Source organism: Neodiprion lecontei, chromosome 3, assembly GCF_021901455.1.
Source record: "Neodiprion lecontei isolate iyNeoLeco1 chromosome 3, iyNeoLeco1.1, whole genome shotgun sequence".
In the NCBI taxonomy this organism is placed as follows: domain Eukaryota; kingdom Metazoa; phylum Arthropoda; class Insecta; order Hymenoptera; family Diprionidae; genus Neodiprion; species Neodiprion lecontei.
The window spans coordinates 10572273-10595392 of NC_060262.1; the positions used below are offsets into that span (position 1 = coordinate 10572273).

The window sequence follows — 23120 nt, forward strand, 5'->3', positions numbered from 1 at the left end:
TCTTCGTAAAGTCCGCTTATGGTGAGGGACGAATGGTGGTAATCCGAAGCTGTCGAAGTATGTACCGTGTCCGGAGGAACTGACGAAAAATGCCACCCAGTGGCTACCGGGGCGTGTGTGATCATCCGTGTTTGACACAAAGGCTGTCGGGCGTGTCCAGATGAGGGGTATCTGATCCGCTGCAAAAACCCCGGTCTTCCCGTTCGGAATCGCCGGCATCGCGCTCCATATCTGTAGACTGTCCATTTTGTACCTCTTCTTCTTCTCCTTCTTCTTCTTCTTCACCCTCGTTATCGGAGATAATCATACCATTCGTAGAAGGTTGTGAGGAGGTATGTGAGTCAATCGCAGTAGTAAGTATTTCGTAGGGAACGGTAACTTCGCCGTCTGACGTAGGCGCAGACGGATCAGGAGAGATTTTCAGTGAAGCGACTGACTCTGGTATTACTGCTTGTAGCGTGAAATTTCTTTTTGGTACCTGCAGTGGCTGATTACTAGTCGAACTCTCCTCTCCGGTGATTTTGGGCTTACTGGCTGACAATGCTTCTGTATAATCGTATTTAGTTAGAATATCGTTGTTGTTGATCCATTTCTTCAGTTTGAGTGCGTTGTTCATCGCACATTTGAAAAATTCCTCCTTCTTAACACCGTGGAAGAAGCACCATACCGAAGACCGTTCCAGTTTGTCGAACGCCGGGCAATCGATGTCCTCCAAGTTGAATATTTGACGCGCGGTACTACTTTCAATATATTTACATTTATCGTGTCCACGGGCAAAGATTCGATGAGCGTTACGTGCGATTTCTCGGAGGTTAACGTCTAATTGAACCAGCGAGATATCACCTTCAAACCACTCGATGCCATGATGGTAGCAGGTTACGTAATTGTTCACGCCACGTTCTTTGAGCGGCAGATCCGTGAAGGGATATGGCGGTTGTATTAACCAATGCGCCGAGTAGCGGTGATCGATGGTGACGACTGCCACCTCTTTCGGTATAAATTTACCATAGATATTTCGAAATCCTTGAATATCTATCACGTAATCCATACTTGAACTTGAAAGAATGTAGTCGAATGAATAGAGAGCTGGAAGAGCGAACCTGCAGTGACGTAGCTTGAATGCTGACTGGCTCGGCACCGTAGTTACGGGTGTTTATATACAGCCTTGTGTTACAATCCCCGTCTCAATTTTTGTTTATCGGGTGTCTCCAGCCGGTCTGTTGCTCCCCTTGAAGACGTTGGCGTGGTGTAGTCACAGTGTTCTCTCTAACGGAAATCACCACCTGGTATATCATAGAAGCGGCCGTGATAGGAGGGGCGTGATCTCCCTCTTTTTCTTAGCCCGAAAAATCTGTAATGACCTGACGTGCAGCATCAACTTCAATAAGATTATCAAATTCAGCGTACACTAGGCAATTCACAGTTTCTTTGAGAGCATCGTCGAACCGCACTTCGACCCTGAGAGTTCCATGTTTGATGAGCGACCAGTGCGATGTACAGTTGGCTGAGAGATCGGGGGTTAGGTCAAAAGCCAATAGACAATTTCCTTTAGCGAACTGCTGCCGGCCGATACCGTTTCCTTCGTTCAGAAAATGAATCCCCGTACCGGAGAAGAGGGTGTGATAAGCGTCCACGTAGAGTTCGTCTTTGCCAAAACTCATCTGTAGCGGCTTCGATGGGACTTGCACCCCGTCGACGTACAACGACAGGAAATTCAAAGAGTAGTTTTGAAAATTAAACGGATTGCGCTGTCTGTCGCCGTTGAAGGCTTTATTGCTGACAAAACCGATTATCACTCGTTTCGGTAGTTGTCCGAGTATGACATTGTCCAGTGTTTCTGCCTGTACTCCTGCGTGTATGGTGAAAGACTTCACCTCGACTCTGGTTACGGGATATTTTGCCGTACCTTTGGCTAGCGTCCGTGCGTGCGCCAGCAAGATTCCAGGGCTGATCTTCATTCGGCGAACGAGCAGTGAAGTTTCCAGTATGTGCAGCTTGTGGCGATTTTCGGCTTCCATGATGCAAAAACTGTCTCTTGATCTCACAAGTCGAAGACGCAGTTCCACACCGTTGATTAAAAATTTGTCTTGATTAAATACGTCACAGTGCAGATGTCCAATCAGATCAACGGTACGTGCATTGCTCATGATCCTTTTGCGTTCGATGAAACCTCGGTCAGCACCGACGGCGTCGGCGTCGTATACATCCGATACTCCATCCTCGCTGTCGTACCATAGAGCCGAAGAAAGATGGGATTTCTTGGCAGGGGGTGCGTAATTCAGTAGAGTCTCTATATATGCTCGATAGGCGTAAGAGTTGTTGGCTGGTGAGACTAGTTTTTGATTGAAGAATATATCGACTTGATTGAACATCGAGTGAAGCAGATTGTTTACCGGAGTGGCATGCGGAGTAGCCGCGTTGCCTTCGCCTGCCGGTGGGGTAGGAGCAGACGGTTGTAGCTTCACTCGTACGCTAAGCATAGTGTGTGCCAAATCGATGTACTCATCACCGTTTCCAGGTACAACAAATTCAATCGGGGAATCGTCGGTTAGAGATGATACGGGCTTGTAGTGTACCCATTGACCAGCCTCAATAGACGTCTGCGTTGGTGGTAGAGAAAACAAATCCAGTTCCGACTTCATACACTCACCCGAGTGCGCGTGCAGGAAGGCCATTGTTGATGTTTAGATTGAAGACGAGCGGCGCGTGGGCTTACCGGGGTCCGAATATGTCTGTAAGGTCCCGTTTTTTACAACACTTTTTCCGCTTAGTTTTCTTGACGGTTCCGGCACGCTTGGGTATCTTGGCCGATGTTTTCTTTTTCGACCTTCGTCTAATTTTTCTCGTAGTACCAGCTGCTCGGTGCGCGCCGACAAGTCTGTTGACGCGGGCAATGTTTGACTGACGCGCTAATCCGCCGGCTCGGCTTTTATAACCGCTGCCCTTCATGAGTTTATCAATTTTTTCTTCAGCAGCTCTTTTCAATTTGTGTCCTGATTCTATGAAACGACTCTTGACTGCCTGTTTGAACGGAGTGTCGTTTCTTACGTCTGTCATGACGTTCATCCCTGCACGCAGTGCTTCTCTTCCGACCGCGCGAGCACCACTGGACAGCAGAGGTAGTATTCGACGAAACAGGCCTCCCAAGAAGCTGCCGATTCCGTGTCCGCGTTGATGCGGTGCTCCTCGGTAAACCGTCTCAATGCCTCCACCGCCGAGCTGATTTTCGTAATGTTGTATATAATGAGCCATGTCGTACCTGGTATGTTTTCCCTCTCTCTTGTGCTGAGCGACTCCTGTGATTCCAGTCAATTACTGAACGCGTCTAAAATGCAGCGTTACCGTCAGTGTCCCGCTCGTGAATGGTGCTGGCCTACCGAATTGATCTCTTATATCGATCTCGATGGTTTGAAAGTTCGTGAGCATCAGTGGTACGTAGTACAGTGGCGATAGTGTTTTCATCTCTGATTCGCCTTGTAAGATATTGTCTTTGCCGCATGTTTGAATGACTCGTAACAGCGGGGCGTAAACATCTCCAACGATACGTGGCTCCACCAGATCGCAATAAATAAACATCTGGCAGCCGGGGATCCTTGATGATTTGTTGGTTTCGGATAGCTTGCAATCTGATACCTCAACTGCACCTTCCCCAGGACTATTGTAATGCGTGACACAGGGTATCGTTTCATTTTTCACTGGCGCATACCCCCGAGGGTGTTCAAACGTGAGTGGATAATGAATTTCGGCCAGCCCGACTTCCCAGTCTCCCGTTAGTTGAATCTGACGCGGTAACTGGGTAATGTAACAGCACGTCCGATTCTCCGGAAAAAACTGCATCGAGCTGTTGCTCGGTAAAGTTAGGTAAAACTGATCCCGGGACATTTTCTTTGATGCACGAAACGAACGGTGAACACTCAACGACTGCGAGACATGCTGCAATAACACGCTATTTTATCATCCCCGTGTTTCCCCCTCCACGCGCTGAAGTTCAGGGTCGTAGAACAAGCCGTCGATTACTTCGCCGTTGAGATCTTCCAAGACGTAGACTATCGGTGAACGTGCAAGCACTCGTCGGATCTTGAATAATTCTTCGCTCCAGTTTGCCGCGTAGCCTTTTTCAAATGTTCCCTTGGTTTTACTAATTCGTACAAAATCATTCTTATGGAATCTCGGTTTGCCATTTGGACGCGGAGGATAACGCTTTTCCATGTGGGCACGTGCTGTAGCAGCATTGCGAAGCGTCACTTCCGACGGCGCCATGCCGATGCTCGAGTGAACTGTATTGTTGTAGGCTTGCACGATTTGTGGCAAAACATCGACGTAGCGTTGCGTCTTTTTATGCGTGAAGTAACGCCACAGGCGTTCTTTGAGTGTACGATTGAATCGCTCCACGATAGCTGCTTTCACATCGGGATTACGAGTAACACGATATCGTATTTCATTGTCGCGAAGTATCTTCTGAAAAGCACTCCCGACAAATTCTTTACCTTTGTCCGTTTGCAGTAGGTCGGGTCTGCGCGGCGTAGTGTGTAACACTTGCTCGAAACCTTCAGCAACGGTTGCGGCTGTCTTTCGTTTCAGCGGGACCACCCATGCGTACTTGCTCAATACATCGATGACCACCAGGAGATAGCGAAAACCGTTGTTGCGGCTCTTCATGGAACTCAGGTCAGCCAGGTCAGCTTCCCATACGTCGTCTATGTTGGAAACGTTGTACCTTGCTCTCGGAAATTTCCTGTGCACGGGCTTGTGTAAGGTGTAGGCATCCTGAGCTGCCAGCCATTTTCTCACCGAATCGCGAGAGTTGTTTTCGCGTGCAACATCTTCCAGAATTCGTGCTCCCGCGTAACCGGCAGTATGCGAGGGATTGTAATACGTTTCTTCAAGAAGAGTCGTCATTTTTCTTCAGCCGAAGTGTTTTCCAACCGGATTTTGCTCCGGTGGCGCGTTTGCGTAGAGCGTATCCTGCGTCGTGAGAACGGCTGGTTACGGGTGTAACGTTTGCGGAACTTCGTCGCTTCGTCGGGGAACTACTGACGTGTGTCGATAGTTGTTGCGATGTTACCGTCGGTAGACCCGGAGTGTCGAATGTGCGTATGTCTTTCCAAAGCGTATCGTTCCCCACGTATTCTCGGGGTACGTTGATCGTCTGAAGAAACCGTGCAAACTGACCAGCCCCTGTAGGAGTAAAAGTCTTCCTAGATCGCATGGCGTGATTGACCAGGTCGACGATGTTTGCGCCGGGAACTGTAACGCCGTCTAACGAGACGGTTCCTGCGGCATCCCAAGAAAATCGTTCCGGTACGCTGCCGAGTTCGCGCATCAGCATTTCGGCCTTTGCACGATACTTCTTTGGTACCGCTGACGCGACTTTCTTTGCGCGCGCTTGAACGTTGCCAGGACTCGGAGCTACGGTGGGAGATATCATTGATTCTTCGGCTGTGTTTCCGTCTTCTTCTTCCTCCTCCTCCTCTTCCTCCTTCTCCTTTTCCTCGAGAACGTCTAATTTCATGGGTTTGCGTGCGTCGTTTGCAAAAAACAAATATCGTTGAAGTACCTGCTGATAGAGTTTCCATTTTTCTGCGTCGTCTTTCGACGGTTTGTTCAAGATGTCCTTCATCTCGTTGTCGAGTCTTGAAACGGGATCGGTGTGTGTGGTAGTTGTATTTCCAGGTGAAAGCGTAGTGGCTATACCCTCGCTGACGCGTTGTTGAAATCTCTCCATACTCTCCATAGGAATTAAAACCATCTTCTTTGTACGTTCCATTTTGCTACTTGGAGAAGAGGCTGGAGGCTAAAGTCCCGAGTAACGGAGCGAGCAAGAGGGTGAGAAATCCGTTCCCACGTTGAACAAGAAAACGTTTTTTGGACTTCCAGGTACCCCGGTTGCTGGCCAACCGCCGTAATGTCTGTTTATGACGTGCCAGACGATTTTTCTGAATTCTGGACAGTGCTACGTTACCCTCCAAGGTGTTCAATGCACACTCACAAATGGTCTTTACCAGCGAATTGTCGGCCGTGCGTAGCAATGCCGATCTCTGCGACGGGTTCAATTTCTGCAGAGCGTGCAGCGCTACTGCGTTTGCTTTGGTGAAATCGGCACGAGCTCTGCGACCGGACGCGGTACGGCGTATTCGAGGCATCACAGCTGAACGACTGGAACCCGGTGCGCATTGGTGACCTTTATATCCTTTCGCGGAACGTAGACATAGTGATTATCGTCCGAAGGGAAGATGTTTGATCGGAAACGGCAATTCTCCGGAGTGGATTGCTTCAGGTCGAAAAGCAGATATCCGTGTGGCGCTGCGGTAGCGTCGTGATAGGCCTCTTGAAGAAACCTCGGATCTTCGGGATACACCTGTCTGGCAAGATGTTGAATTTGGGCACGATCCCGTGGATTTTTGAAGAAGACTATGTAGTTTGCGTTGAGGGAAATATCTCGTTGACCGTTGCCCTTGTGAAAGAGATTTTGTGTTATGTAGAAAACGCTGAGGTTCTTATGATGACAGACCTTGGTAAAAAGATCAACGACGACATTGTTTGAAGCCTCTCGCATCAGATCGTCGATTACCAAAAGTTTCGGTTTTTTGTCACCCTCGTAATCGGCGTGTTGCGGTAACCCCTCGCGGTACTCTATACTCTTGTCCCCGTCGTACAACGGCTGCCATTCGTCAAAGTACCATATCACACGACTAAATCTTGTGTCGCACATTGACGTTCCATGACGCAGAAAGTTCTTGACGAAATTTGATTTACCGCACCCTGATGGCCCGGCTACAATGGCCGAAAACGGATGTTTCCAACGTGTGTCCGTCATCGAACAAGAAGAAGAAGAAGAAGAAGAAGAATCCATGGATAATGCGGGATCTATAAAAAATTGAAACAATTGAAAACACGTTCTTTTACTACGCTAGCTTGCTCGCGGCGGCGGCGGCGGCGGCGGCGGCGGCGGCGGCGGCGGCACTCCCTTCGTGCGCTGACCATGAGCTTATTCAAGCGCACGCGGAAGCGTAACCGCGCAGGTACGAGCTCATCGGCGCGGTCGCGGTCGAGCTGATTGTGCGTGAGGCGCGTACGCCATGAGCTTATTCGTACGCGTGCGCGCAGTGATATCAGCTTGAAAACAGCGCGCCCCGCCGCGGTTTACGAGATGAATTTTTACGAGCAATGCGAGATTTTTTCACAATTTTTCATGCGTAGGGTTTAAGCGTGGTACTAACCTTTATACAGTTTGGCGGGACACATACAAGAGAGTATCTGATGGGTTGGCCTGGCGTCTCGCCGGTTGGAATAACAGGCGGTTGGGGTAAGAATCCCTTCGGTGTCCTCTGTCTGTCCGTCTATTTGTTTGTCTGTCTATCTATCTGTCGCTCAAACGCGCGCGTGGCTTGCCGTCCGGGTGTCTGTACTACCGCAGGGTGAGAAGACGGAAGCTGTGGTGTGCAACTGCTCGGAGTCTGGGATCTTCGTCATCATCCAGTGCGATAACCGTAGGGCAGCGTATCGAAACTCGTGATGCAACAACGCCTTTTCACGTACACCGGTTTACACGTTTTGTGCTCGGAGCGCGTCACGACTGCGTGCAGTTCCGTTCGGCGAATGGCGCGATACTCCAAGGGAATGGGTGCAGCGGCTTCTACCACCATCCGCTTGATGGCCTCGAAGTTGATTTTCGAGCTCGTTGCGTGATTCAGTGATATGCCTTTCACCTTGCAAATTTCCACCTCTTCACCATTCGGACGTTTAATGATAAAAGCATAGAATTTTGGCCCTCCCGAGACGAAAGCGCGTATAAAACTCCCACGGCCGTAAGACACCAACTCGTCCGTCAGGTCGCCAAGAAAGTTACCCGTGGGAGGTTCATACTCGTTTGGCCTTCGGAGGTTTCGGGTATAAATTACTGAATCGGTGTCGTAATAGAGCACGCGCCGATCGAGCTTCTCAAGGAACGAGAAGAGCTTCAGCCGAGCCTGGGCAGTGGTGTACGAGGCAATCACGACGTTTGCCAGCGCTGACGGTTCAACGCTGTGTTGCGCGTGCGACCAACGCACGTACAACACTTCGTCGTTCACGGGCAGCAAACCGGACACCTCGACTTCAGGGTTGGTCAAAAGCTCGAGCAGCTGCTGACGCGTCTTTATGACCTCTGTTTTTACCAGATTCTCGCGTTGCCCGAACTTGCCCCAAAACGAATTTAAGCATAATTTGGAAACTGATCGCATGCCGGGATTCTTAGCAATACGGTCGCGATCTAGCCGTATACCCTCGACCCGCTCATACTCATCAAGGTAGCGCATTCGAGCCGACTCGTCCTCGCATTCAGCAGGCCAGCCGCTTGCCTCTTGCTTAATCTTGAGGAAGGTGTCGATATAGCCGGCGAAATGCCCACCTTGACGAGTAGTCGGGTCAAACGATGTCACCGTATACGACCAGATCTCGCTTATGCTCCTGATCTTGTATCCCATTTCCACGGCTTTTTTTAATTCGATCGACACCCACGTGCCCTCGAATTCTCGCGCAGCCTCGTCATCATGTCTACACTCGTCCTGGTTCAAACTCTGACAACATGAGCGGCACAAGGCAAACATGAGTTTGTCATGCATGCGCACCGGCAAAACAGGGTGATAAAGATTGCGAGGCGGTAAAACTCGGCACTTGATGAGCCCCTCAACTCGCGTGATGTCGCAACCGCTCGACCCTGTCAAGAGCTTACACTCCTCTCCAACGTAGACCGTCGGGTGGCCAACAGGGAACCTTCCATTCTTACAGATGAACGGATACAACGAGCAAACATCGACGTATCGTATTTCCTCGTACGCGTTGCCCGTTGCATCTGTTTTCACCTCGTAGTATCGGGAAGCGTTCCCCGTTCGACCGCCGTAGAACGCATCACGCGGATTGAGTGCTTCGCTCGTGGCAGTGCCAGCGATCAGCGGGTGTGTTGCCACGTACTCCCTCATCTCCTCGTTCTCCCTCAAGCTCCGATCAAACTCGCATTCCCACTGTTCCGTCACGCGGTAACCCAATTCGCGCATACGGTTGATCTTTGCACGAGTTTCCTCGTAACGCCTATCCAACGTCTCGCCGTTGACGCTACGCCTATCGCGGTTGATTCGTAAACATTTACGACAGCCGTGCCAGAAACAACCGTGAAACTCGTAGACGTGTCGCGTACCGTCGCCCGCGACATGGTATCCGTCCACCTTGCGACCCGTCTCCGGAATCCGAAACTCACGTCCGTTTCCGGCATGCCTGATGTCAATACCCAGCTCGCGCTCTTTCACGACCAACCACTCCAGAGCCTTATGAGACTGGGCATCGGCAAGACGATAGCCGCCCGGTGGCAGGATACCTATTCGCTCCGGTTGTAAAAAATTTTTACGGAACAGCACCGAACAAGCCGAGGCAATTGTCGTGCTCTCGGTAAAGGGACACACTCTGCCGCACTCCAGAAATATGTCCCTGAATGCTACGCACGCACGTCGCAGAATATCCACGTCCGACCGACAGTACGACAACAATTCCGCGTCAAAGTCGAACAGATGGTCGTTCGCTACAGCCTCGTTGTACCATGAGTAAAACTCTGCTCGCGCATCGCTACTCATGGTATCCGGAGAGTAAAACTTCGCTGCGGGGAGCGGTCCCACGTAACCCACGTTTTCAGGGGTATTGAAAAGGTGGGGAAATACACCTTTCACGGAAGTAGTCGGTAGTCCAAAAGCCTTCGGTAGCGCCGATAATGCCATAGGCATATATGCTAAGGAATCCAGAAATCGGGTGTGACCCGTTTCGAGCATGATGATCTTACTGCCGCTTAGGATGACCTGCGGCGGGTTTCCATCCCGCTCAACCATATGCCGCAGTATGAATTGCGCGTCAAAACCTTTTGCATTGTGCGCAATGCATACGATGCGGGCAAAGTCCTGAACGGGCCGAGTAGCAAAGTCTACCAACTCCTTCACCGGTTCCCTCCTGAAAACGAACTCACGCACGAGCCCGCAAGCGGAACAGCCGTTCGATATATCGGGATCGTGGATACATTGCGTACACACTTGTTGCGCTACGCACAAGTTCGGCACATGTATGTTTGTCGTCGCGTCACCGTCTACCGTCTCGCATTGCTGCGTTTCGAAATCATAAAAAATGAAGATGTAACGTTTCGGTCTTGTCGCGTCTTTCAGCGGCGTCATGAAGCAGTAGTGATTGTACGGTCTGTTGCAGCGGCAAGTGACGCAAAAACGAGTTTCACAAATGTGTGCCCTCCGCGAAAGATTTACGAATCGCTCGCAATTCCGGCATATACGCAGCGTTGCACAAACGGAACGACGCGGACTGAAGGAGCCGATCCTGCGGTGGTACTCCAGACAACCGTTACCGCGGAACACGCGTCTACAATCGGGACACTCGATTTCGCGAGACTGGCTGTTGCACGGTGGCGATGCGAGGCACTGTGGGCACTTTACGGAACATCGGTGTTCGTACCCGTTGTTAAATTTCCTATTGCAGGGTTGACAGAAAAAGGCCCCTGCTGCCGCCGCGGTTAAATTTACAATTGGGCAATAATGCTGTTCTTCGGGATAATACAGCAGATTCAACCGGTGCCTGACATCGCCTGTTCCGTTTGCTCTCACCACGGCAGTACCGTCGTAAAATGCCGCTTCGCCGGTACCTAGCCTCCCCAACTCGTACACTGTGATGAGGAATCCCTCGCGTGCCAGATAGTTCTGGAACTGTGCGATTTCATGCACTGTGCACCCCGTTGGCGGAATCTCGACACCGGCGTTCGCAACAAGATTACGCGCTTCTGCACGCTGGAAACTGGACCTAGCGAATCTCACCATCTCGTAATGCTCGTGCAGAGCGCCACTGCGGTTCGGGCCTCTCTCGGCGTGAGCCTTGGCTACAACGAGGGCACGAGGTAAACACAACCCGTCACTGTTGACAATCTGCACGACAGATTTTTTGAGTACCCCCGCGTGCGTGATCGGCTTCGGCTTTCCGCGACCCTCCGGTACTCCAACACTGTGTACCGTCACGGTGAAGACGCTGTCGACGCCAAACTCTGATGCGCTCTGGGCTACGCTGAAAACTAACTTCCAGAGGTCACTGTACCGCGAATCCCTCACCGGCCGGAACGATAACCACGCAGGACCATGATTAAAACTCTCCGCGCTAAACGTGAAACCTATGTAGTCGCTACTCCGACACGTTGCTACGGCATAAGCATGCAGGTCTCTGAACGCGTCCTCCAGCCACTCCACTAGATTAACACCCGATTCAGGGGCCGCGATCTTCATTCGCAACTCACGCCCTGTGACCGCGAATTTACGAATGAATTTCGTTGATTCACCGATAACCGTGAAACGGTTACCCAGTGAATCAGCCCCGTCATCGGGTGCCTGACTTGACTCCTTCTCGCTCGCGGCTTCACTCTCCAGCCCCGATTCTCTCCCCATGTTTCCAGAGTATGCACCCTCTGTCTCGTCGTCGTCAGCATCGTCGTCGAATTCAATCGCCACGTCGGAAGCTGTCTGTGTCTCGTCATCGTCTGACTCTAATGTCACGTCAGAATCGTAATTCGGAGCCCTCCGGGCCCTACCCCCGCCGATCTGTATGCCCGAGGTACTGGCGCCCTCGTTCACGCGAAACGGACCAACAGTTTGCATAAGACCCCCTGTTGTACATATAAAACAAAAATAAGACTAAACCCTCATGGTAAAGCGTCGTCAATCCGCAAGTATAGTTGAATTTCGCGGTTTTACTAGAAACGCACACCCTAGAGTACCCGCGTGATTAGGTCCCCTAAAAAATATCCTCGTCCATCGCCGGCGGAGTATAACTCATCTGAGTGAATATTCCACTCTCGGGTGTCTGCGGCCACGAGAATATTATCGCCTCATCCATTGGGGATATGGAATAATTGTCTCCTTCTTCTTCTGCTACCACCGGCTCATGAGCATCGACCGGATCTAATTACCCGCCCCCACCAGAGAAGAAATTGCTCGTGAGTTCATATCAAAATACCTAGTCTGCATTTTTTGTTTTCAAACTTTTTCTATATACCTTGAATTTCCAACACTCCTGACGGACCTGGACGTGACAAGACTAAGGTCGACGCCTGTGATGAATCGATTTCTGCAACGGACACAATAACCTTCAGTACACGCGTGAAAGAAGAATTCTAGAACTCTTGGAACACCGCCCACGCACAACGTATTTACGCACGGGTACTCCATGATATACGGCATATCGTACAGACAAATCATCTGGACTTACCATCACGAGCTCCGACAGAAATCGGCTCCTCGGCGGTCCTATCGTTCACCATCGTCTCATTCACCCCTGTCTCTCCCGCAATCGCCAACTCCTCGCAGGCAACACAGCCCTCGAGAAGAGCTGCCTCGTTCTCGCTGGTATCCATCATGAATTCTAACACAAGGAAATTTTGATATACCACTCGCGCACAACGTATTTATACGCGACAACTCCCTGCTACGTCACAGCGTACGGACAATCATCCGGACTTACCGTCACGAGCGGTAGAAACCGGCTCCTCGGTGGGCCTCCCCAGCGCTACTCCTTGCGACGCAATCGTCTCATCGGCGACGTCGACGACGATATCGCAAAGAGCCGCCTCATTCTCCGCGGAGTCCTCCAGCATCGCGCGGAATTCTAACGGTTGGAAAACTTGATCTAAATTTTTCCATATTACATATTTTCTTTTATCTTTTTACCCCACTCTGAAGATCCGGTAATTCAAACTCCACACAAACGTACACTGCACACAACACAAATAACAACTTACCGTTTCGCTCGTTGTACTCAGCCATCAGCGCCCGAACAACGGCGAAGCGGGTGGCACCCCGCTGACGAATTACACTCGCGGCTACACTGAGGCACTCGTAACCCCGCAACGCACCGGTGCTGTGGAGGTGCGCCAGGGCCCGTGCCCCGCAGACCGCCAGAAGCTCTCGCAAATGCCGAAGCAATTCCGCATGTGACATGCGGAACAACAGCTCCCGACGGAAAACAGGGCACACCCGCACAAGACTCGCGTTAGCCCTCCTAGCCTGGCTAGCTGCCTTCACCACCGCGTAACGGAGATCGTTAATTGATTGCATTATTTTAAAAATATGGCAATAATTGAAACAGAATCGTTGTTTTCGCCAACACTGCGATTTTCTAACTGAGAAGATCTCCGGGCCCACAACCATTTATAAGTTCAACAGGTTGGGTTTTGTTTAGGCCAAATGCTATTACAATACGTTACCACGCCGCTTCTTGAGCTAAGTATACGAAATTTTACTATGGTCCGCTAGCGTAAACCTTCCGCGGCGGTTCGCGGTGAGACACCCGCAGCCAGGGTGAAAATAAACCAAAGCCATCCGGACCCAACGCGGAGGCTGCCTGCTACATATGGCAAAACAAATCTATTGACAGCGATAATCATGGTTTTCTCATAATTAAACAAAGTTGTACAGCTGACGTCATTTATCCTGTTGAAAAACTTGCATGCCCTAAAGTCTACTTTGATTAACGGGAGAACGGGTATTCGTCGAGACATATGAAATTTAAAGATAAAATAGAAAACGATCCGATGGATTCACTCGCAATTCCTACCTCAAATCGTGGAGCTGATTCGACGGTTGGTAACGGTTAGAAACAAGTGTATTTGAGAATAATGTTAATACTCTTCTCATGCGACGTCTATGTATACCGCCATCGATAAACTGCAACTGTTTGTACCACCCTCAGAATAGGAAACGAGTTATAAACCTAATGCATACTGGACCTATGGAGATTGTAGACTCATCTTGAGACATCAAAATGATACAGCCGATGAGACCCCCTTTTGTATTCCTTCGTCCACTGAGGCATAACAATCAACATACCGTAAGAGTGTACGTTGGAAAAGCAGGGACCAGCCTACCGTCCGACGCAAGGCCCAAACATTGCAAGTATAACACGGTCCATGCTGTATACACCCACAGCTCTTCCCATCATCTTTCTTCTGTTACAATGATTACGTATACGTCCCTCGATAGACTGCAACTGTTTGCGCCAGCCTAGGGAACGGAAACTAGATATAAACCTAATGCAGACCTACGGAGCTTGTAGACTCATCTTGCGAATACGAAATGATACACCCGGTGAGGCCCCTTCGTATTCCCGCGACGACCACTAAGGCATAACAAACAACATATCCTAAGGCTGTACGTTGGAAAAGCGGGGACCAGCCTACCGTCCGACGCAAGGCCCAAACATTGCAAGTATAACACGGACCATGCTGTATACACCCACAGCTCTTCCCATCATCTTTCTTCTGTTACAATGATTACGTATACGTCTCTCGATAGACTGCAACTGTTTGCACCAGCCTCAGAAACGGAAACGAGATGTAAACCTAATGCAGACCTACGGAGATTGTAGACTCATCTTGCGACAACGAAATGATACACCCGGTGAGGCCCTTTGTATTTCCTCGTCGACCACTAAGCCATAACAAACAACATACCCTAAGGCTGTACGTCGGAAAAGCGCGGGCCAGCCTACGAACCGTCACAAGTCCCAAACATTACGTGTATAACATGAACCATGCTGTCTACACCCGTAACCCTTCCCATTATTTTCTTCTCTTGCAATGTCTACGTATACATACCTCGATAGACTGCAACTGTTTGCACCGACCATAGCTCCGAATTCGAGCTCTAAACCTAATGCAAGTTTGATACAGGCCTATCGAGATCGTTGGGTTTTCTGGCGACATATTTACATTTGTCTTACTCCCATCGTGGAAACGAAATATAATCAACGGCGTAAGCTTGATATAGTCTGGTAAGGAACGCCTGAATCATACGAGGCATTAGAATTTCGTTAATTCTTTTTAGTCACGCTGCAAACGCCATTTTGTAGAGTGGGGGTTACACCCTCTATATTCAAGTGAGATACAAAAGAGCGTCAGTCTTGCGACAACTACGGAAGAATCCTCACGTGAACTATGGCTACATCCAAATCTTCTGCACCAATGGGCAACGTGAATAAAATGTATAAAACATTTACGAAGGCTTTGAAAAAGACTGAGAAAAATCTGCTGTTGTCGACAACGTATAGTCTAAATAATTCTTTTACGAAGAAAATAGTCATCGGTCTCGGTCTACGGCTCGACGATCAGTTTGAACCGGTCATCAAACTCGTCAACAACTCCTCCGGAGGCGTGCGTCTGACACCAGCGGCCTGGTCGCGACTCGCAGATGAGTTGGACAATATCTCCGAATACCTTGACATAGAAGGATACACCGATGCCCAATGGTATTTTAATCGGATTGAGCTTGGTGGCTGCAACGTCGAATTGTCAACAGCACACGGTGAGCGAGCCGTCAGATTTGAAATACCTACGGAATCCGAAGTCACCGAATCAGAAGATAAGGAATCAGACTGCGCAGACACGGCCACCCAGGATGAGAACTTTCAGTCACCCGCCAAACGCCAGAAAGTGTATCAACCCACCATTGTAATGCAGAAATCCACATTCAACGGACTTAAAGCTATATTTGTGTGTGTCGACGAACGGCTACGAAGGCTTCAGCGTTTAGCCCATTCGGTAAACGAGTGCAAGAAATCATACGTCGCATACATAGCCGAGAAAGTGAATCTGACGCAGCTCAAGGAACCGAGTCTTCATCGCATCAGGCAAATAGCGGAGAAGGAATACGGCGCTGTCCTAGAACACATCGCGTCGTCAGCGAATCCTGCCTTTGCCGAGAATTACCTCAGTATTGTTCTCCTTGAAATTACCCGCCTGTTTCCATCATACCTCGCTGCTGAAATCAAGCAGGCCATCGAAACTGAGGACAAAGCCTTAGCCAGCCTCTGAACAAACTATTTCGACACTACCATCATCAAGCATCGGGATAACCTCCTGTCCGCTATTTCGCAATGAAGACCAAGGGCACCGTACAACTCGAAATTAATCAAGAGGAAATATCAGACGTATGTGTTACCCTGAGAATTTTTTCGTGTGAAGAGACTCGGATCAACACGGCTACACCCCGCCAAGCGAACGCAGATGCTGTAGATGAACCATTGTACGTGCCCGAAGAACAGCCTTATCCATGGGTGGTACTGTCTATACTCGTGATTGCTATAATTATTATAAGTATAGTGGTGATGTGGGGCGCTGTAACTATAACAAATAAAAACATCCTGCTCCAACAACAAGCAAACAAATAGTAATAACCATGTATGTATTTGCACCTGCGTTAACCGAATAAACCTGCGAGGATGAGATTTGATTTTTCTATGCAATCCACCATTGAGTTCTGTTTCCTCACCCACCCACCCTGATCCTCGTACATCTAAGTATGCCTATAGTCTTGCATTAAGAAAGAGAGAGAGTGACCAGGTCTATATTTTCCAAGCGCACGTAAACCTTAGGATAAACACTGACGGCTGGGTAAGGTCAGTGACACGAGCACCCGACACAGAGAGAGCAGGGATGGAGAAAGAAGGAGAGCCGGGGTGGAGGACCTGTAACCCCAAACGTCCAAGTCGCAGAGTTCGCTTCGTGAACGGAGGTAGCGGGGCCAGATGGGTAGGTGGCCCCAGAATCGACCGCACGGCCAGGGGCACCAGGGGAAGGAGATCGTCCCGTGGTCAGGGTGCACAGGCCCAGAGACCATCCCGTAGAGTCCGGAATCTGATTCGCGGTCAACGGTACCCGGGGTAAGGGGTCGTCACACGATATTCACCACGCGGCGAGGGGGTCCCGGGCGAAGGGCTGACGAGCCGCGGAACTTCGAGGCGGAAAAACCGCTCCTTGGTAAGGGGTTGCGGGAAAGGGGTGGTCGTCCGGAGAAGCTTCTAGAATAAAATACCTCCTTGACGAGGGGCTGCGGGGGAAGGGGAAGGGGCCCCAAAATTCGCTCCGTGGCGAGGGGCGGCGGGGGAAGGGGATGGCGTCCCAAAGTCACTCCTAGGCGAGGGGCGGCGGGGGAAGGGGATGGCGTCCCAAAGTCACTCCTAGGCGAGGGGCGGCGGGGGAAGGGGATGGCGTCCCAAAATTCGCTCGGTGGCGAGGGGCGGCGGGGGAAGGGGATGGCGTCCCAAAATTCGCTCCGTGGCGAGGGGCGGCGGGGGAAGGGGAAGGCGTCCCAAATTCGCTCCGTGGCGAGGGGCGGCGGGGGAAGGGGATGGCGTCCCAAAATTCGCTCCGTGGCGAGGGGCGGCGGGGGAAGGGGAAGGCGTCCCAAAGTCACTCCTAGGCGAGGGGCGGCGGGGGAAGGGGAAGGCGTCCCAAAGTCACTCCTTGGCGAGGGGCGGCGGGGGAAGGGGAAGGCGCCCCAAAGTCACTCCTAGGCGAGGGGCTGGCGCCGGAGAGGGGTGCGAGGGGGGTTTGTTGTGACGCCCCAAAGTGCCCCTATACTACTGGGGATAACTTCCTTATCCCTCATTTCTTTGAAATTTTTTCTCAAATCGTATAATGCGCTTATAAAATTTTTCCTCAGATGATTTGCATCTGTTAATTTATGAACTGACTGAGGATTGTTTTGTCGTACTGCAGCGATTGTTGAACTGTCTTCGTCACCGATAAGCACTTTGACGTTTAATCCAGTTTCTTTGAGGATCGTACTGTCATTGACCAGAGTTGCTCCTACATCAGGCTCCATCGCCTTAGCACTACCAGAAAAGTTTTGTCGGCAATCATGGTCGGATTTATCATGACCAGCGGTGCAACGTCTGCATTTCCTATTACGCGCTGCAAAATCTAAAACTTTGCCACTTAGGAATCCGGTTATGGTACCATAACCATTTAAGCTATTGTAGCTCCGTCCGTTGCCGCGTTTGCTCCAACCCATATCATATGACACGATGATGTTGACGATATTCCCAACGCCTGTATCAAATGTTTTTCTTTTCTCCAAGGCGTCCTCTGTACCTTCAGGGTGCTGAACGTCGACACTAGTCGAAGCTCTCAGAGACTCCATGAAAGGGAAGATCTCTTGGACTACGTCTTTCGGCCTGATTACGGTAGAGAAAAAAAAAAGAAAGAGAAAATCTGTAGGATGCTTGAAAAACTATAAAACTCAAAAATTGTCAAATGTTCCCGTTTATTTGTCAACATCCACTACAATTGATAAAAATACAAGTATTTGGTGAAAAACGTCTGTAGGTGAAAAACCAGAGAAAAATCGTATTATACAATTATTCATATACAAAATTCCTATAAAAATAGCTGTAAAATGCTATAAAAATCTAATTACTAATTTATACAATAAATCCTATTGTTGCAGCTCTGGCTTCCCAATAATTGGTGTCAAAGTACTCTATAGTTTCCCAAATTAGAAGAAATCATAGTCAAGAGTAATGATAGCGAAATTTTGCACTGCGAGGGAAATTAAAAAATTTACTGTAGCGTTGTGGGAGATAATTAACTTTGATCCACCGTCGAGTTTCTTTTTGAATACAAACATTTCCTATTTCAGAATTTTTTTAAAAAAATTGTTGTGAATACAGAGTAAACTGTCTACGGCCATCTAACCGCAGTAAAAAATGTTGTAATTTCTTATCTCCCCCAGTATCTACATAGTTTCATGATTATCACTCATTCTGCGAAGAATGTCTTCTCAATATTTCTTACTCACTGTAGCCAATGCTTTTGTTAAAAAGCTTTACTACGCTGAGGAAAAAAATATGAAACTTACATCTCCTGACATAACTTGTCGACATTAGCTATCACTAATTGTTTTTCATCCTCCGCAGCTTTCCGACACGAGTCTTTTGCAGCAGCTTCTATAGCTGGCCCGATTTCCCGTTCATATCTCTTGTACAGGTTTGCTGATATCGGAGGAACACTCAAACAGGCCAATAGCTTGTTCAAAGCGGTTTCCCCAATGCCGGAGTGAACAGCGCCTAAAAAAATATTTGAGATATTTAGGTTCTACCGGTTCTACTTAACTCATTTTGGATTATCATATAGCATCCTATAATTTATCAAAATAATTTACTCACCCAACACAGCTTTCGTATTGACGTCGGCTCGATTTTTATTATCTCCTGTGCCATGCATTTTTCCGGTGTGCACTTGTATCATCGTTGAACACTCTTCGCAGGGAATATTTAACATACAGTTCAGACCCATTCGCGATTTCTCTACCGTATTCCTCAAGAAAATATCTTTTTTGCATTTGATGCATTTCAAATGGTCCGAAAGATATTGTAGGTCAACAATACGCCTACCGTCAAACGAAAATTTGAGGTTAGGGGTCATCCATAAATTACGTGAGGTGTTTTTTTTTAATTTTCTGTCCCTCCCTCCCCCCCTGGTGAGATATCGTGAGATTCGACCTAATCCCCTCCCCCTTCCCCCAATCTCACGTGAGATTTTTCAAAATGTGGGTTTCTTACGTAAACACGTCAAATTGTTATTGTAAAAAGAAAACAAAATTTGCTTCGTGCTTTTATTTACGATTAGTTAAGACTAGTAATCAATATTGCTGAGAGTTTAATTATAAGTGTAATAAAAATTTAACAATAGAATACTTAAATCGTAACTACTATGATTAAAAAAGAATATCAACTCTAATTCAGTCCATGGAGAATCATGCGCGGTCTTAAGAGAGACTATTGGAACCAACATGTCCATATGATTTTCACTAAATTCATCTGCTACTTCAACTTCGTTCTGATCTAACCACTCTAATCCGTTGGCGCTTGCGCACAGTAACTCATCAGCTCGTCTTGTGACAATCCGTGAGGGTCGTACTTTGCGGAACATACGCGCTTGCTTAGCTGGTGCAATGTGGGCTGCTCACCTGTGCTCTGCAGCTCTTGTGCTAGATGCAAAGTAAATACCGCATGTACTGCTGCATCTTTTCTATAAATCATCTCGGACACTTGGGCAATAGAGATCATAAGGCGTGCTGATGAAGGCATTCAGCGGTTGAATCGGTAGGCAGTGGTGTATCAGAAATGGAGCAAATGACTTTCCGTCATGCTCTTTAAAGTCCGGAATTGTCAAGTGTCCATCAACTTGAGTGATAGGGTATGGAGGTGGCAGAAAACGGTCGTGAAGAATCATATGCAGATCACTCCGGCATGGGTTGCAGCACTTATGGTCATCGCATTTTACAACCTAAAAAAAAATTAAAAACAATTTCCCTTAGTAACTCCTAATAAAATTTTTTTGATATTCGTACTCGTTAGAAAATTAAAAAAAAAAAAATAAAATAGGCACGCATCAAAATTTAATGTGAACCAACTGCAATGTACCTGGAATAAATCTCGCTCTCTCTAACGTGCTCAGTGTACCATTCTTCGGCTGGCAGGTCTGGAACGCTGGAAGTGTGATTATTCGGGTCTATATATTTAGCGACTACTTCGTGTCCGTCAATGCACACTGCAGACCATATTTCAGCCAAAATATCCCCTGCCTTTTTGAAATTATCCTTTTCGAGACTTTCGTCTAATGTTCTGCCGCTGGAGTGAAGATGTGTCCCAAAAAAATCATGGGGAAGAACAACGCCTGTTAGTTCTCGACTGAGTGGAGCCTGCGTCTTTCTACTCTGTTGAATGCGCTCCTGCCAGGGGCATTAGTCACAATAAATACTGCGTCTAAATCATATTGTTTAACATGCTCTATGGCGTGTGCGATCACTTTGCGATATCGCGGATTCTCGTCAGGCCCACCGTCACTTGAAATTATAAGAACAGGTTTAACTTTGCTGTCTATATTCTTTATAAATTTGGAAAAAGTCTCAATTGTTAAAAGAGTGTCCAAATTTTGAGCGTGACTAGTTGCAGTTGACGAAGAGTGCTTGCCACTTCGTATTGCTATGTAAGTTGGTCCACTATATGAAACAGCTTCTGGTCGTCCCATCTCATTGGGTTTCACTCCACATAAAGCATATACGCTTGGAATTAATTTGTGCCTCGAAGCAATCACAAAGTCGTTATCTGGTAACGACACTTTATAATCAACGTGCATTAATAATGGCGCCTGCTTGTTCGCCGCTGTCAGGCCGACGGGGACGCGGGCTTTGTCATCCTGAGATAAAAAAATTACGGAGTCAGGACCAAGTACTGAGGCTATCGTTTCCAGCGACCTTATGGAGGCCACAGAAAAGCATTGGTCTTTGTGTGCCTCATGATGGTCAGCTTCAGGACGACTTAGCTTCACCGTCACAGTCACTACATGGCGCTTAGCTTCTCGTGTATTTACTCGTCTAGGCAATAGTCGAATATAAGTAGCACTCCGTGAAATATTAAATCCCAACTCGCTTAGTTTATTTGTAAGTTCTGGAAGCGTATGGACCGTTCGAACTATCTCACAAGGGCGTCGCTCTTCAGCAGAAGCACCAAACAGGGCTAAATCACTTATTGTTTTTAGCAATTCAGACTGTTCTTCTTCTAAACGTGGGCGTCCAGGGCCAGCACGAGGCGTCAGCGACTTGGCTGCATCGGGATTCTCTGAACATAATTCAATTATTTTTTGTTTTTGATTTTGTCTGTGCGTCATGGAGTACACTCTTTGTTTTTCTTCAAGCTTGAGCTTCTTCTCACAAATGTCAATTTCTCGCCGCAAATTACATGCTTTATCGAATTCAGTGCCGTCAGCTACAAGAGACCTTTTGCGCCTTTCCGTTGAGTCAAGATCCATATGCAGCTTAGCAATATTTTTCTTCATAGTATCTTGTGCTGGAGTGGGACGTACGTTAGATGGTGTAGAGTTCAACATAGCTTCATCCTCATCATCGCTGATCACAAGAGGCTGATTTTTCCGTTTCGAAGCGCCTGTGAAATGCAGCAAACTTTTATTTAAAATAGGACAAAATGAAGAAAACGTTACCTATAGAAAGAAAGACAAATACTAACCTGCCGGTTGTATTTTATAAAACTGTTGAACGGTTTATAAAAGTTGGGAATCGCGCTGTTGCCGCGTTCAGCGTCGCTATGCGTCTATGTGTGAGTGGCCATTTGTATATGACTGTTCTGTGTATAGGCGTACAGTCTCTGTTAAAAATTTTTGCCCTACAGCTGATTCTAGAAATAGGATGTAACTATACGGAACGGACAAAACTTTTGGCTCAAATGTATACCGATAGAACTGCCTTAGGACATATTCTCACAATGTCAATCATAACTTGCAGAGGTCATGTCAGCATACGAAGTATTCACTAATTATATTTAAGGAGTATTATAGCGTACGAATCGTGTGAGTAAAAAATCACAATATTTGAATCATAACCCAATCTTATTATAGTTGAAATTGAAAACTGAGGTATCAATGATACAGTTATTACTTATAATTTGATATGATTCGATTCAAAACGTTATACACATGTCTTGAGCTCCACTCTGATGGTCAATGGATGCTGATTCCATAACGGTTGGCGTAGTGTTATACGAATTTCCGAATAATCCATATGAAACTCAGCACACTATTAGGTAAAGGATAATGGTTGATGACCTCTGAGAATTGAAGACTTCTTCCGAGCATCAAAAAAAATCATGCTTGAATACAAGTTTTTCGTCATATCAGCAGATGACCTTTTACATCACATAATGATAAATATTAATATACTTTCGAAAAAGTGATTTGTTCTTCGTTTAACGTATTAAACATTATTTTACACGTCACAAACTTATTTTTGTGTGACCGTCGACTGAACATATATTCTTCAGTCAACGCAACGGTGTGACAAATATGTCGTCGGATCTGAAAAGCTGATATTACGAAATTCAGATCTGGCGCACTTTTTGTGATAACTTTCCCTACAAGATGGCGGAAATTCAGCTGTTCGATTGGATGTACGAGTTTTTACGTTGGGTATACGGTAATACCCAATCCAGTGTAGTTATATATCAGTGCTTTATATAAATACACGCTGGGTCGCCGTACTTTGATCTCTTCTTCTGGTTTGTCACTTCGTTACTATCGCAATGACATTCTTCCTCATCAAGGGAATTGGTTGTATTTCTGTTTCAGATGAATGGGAGCTTTGGAATCACGTCAACCGTCAACTCTTCATTTAAGAACGTGAATGTAATTATTTTCGAAAAAAGTGTCCAACAGTAGAATCAATCAAGTAATCTATAAACCAAGCGTGTACGAAAATTTGTCT

General features: G+C 47.8%; 3 protein-coding genes across 3 annotated transcripts; all 3 read right to left on the reverse strand.

The window, feature by feature from the left end:
• Positions 1-1337: 1337 nt before the first annotated feature.
• LOC124293413 (uncharacterized protein F54H12.2-like) lies at positions 1338-2675 on the reverse strand. Its single transcript, XM_046734260.1, has one exon. It carries the CDS (start codon positions 2673-2675, stop codon positions 1338-1340), a length of 1338 nt encoding a protein of 445 aa, XP_046590216.1.
• Positions 2676-5048: 2373 nt separating this feature from the next.
• On the reverse strand, positions 5049-8045 carry LOC124293501. Its single transcript, XM_046734500.1, has 2 exons — positions 7221-8045; positions 5049-6867 (listed from the first exon to the last, which is right to left on the reverse strand). Exons 1-2 carry the CDS (start codon positions 7243-7245, stop codon positions 6143-6145), a joined length of 750 nt encoding a protein of 249 aa, XP_046590456.1. The 5' UTR covers positions 7246-8045; the 3' UTR covers positions 5049-6142.
• LOC124293414 lies at positions 7473-11801 on the reverse strand. The gene is made up of 2 exons (XM_046734263.1): positions 11774-11801; positions 7473-11674 (listed from the first exon to the last, which is right to left on the reverse strand). The coding sequence occupies exon 2, from the start codon at positions 11664-11666 to the stop codon at positions 7473-7475; it is 4194 nt and encodes a 1397-aa protein (XP_046590219.1). The 5' UTR covers positions 11667-11674; positions 11774-11801.
• Positions 11802-23120: the final 11319 nt, after the last annotated feature.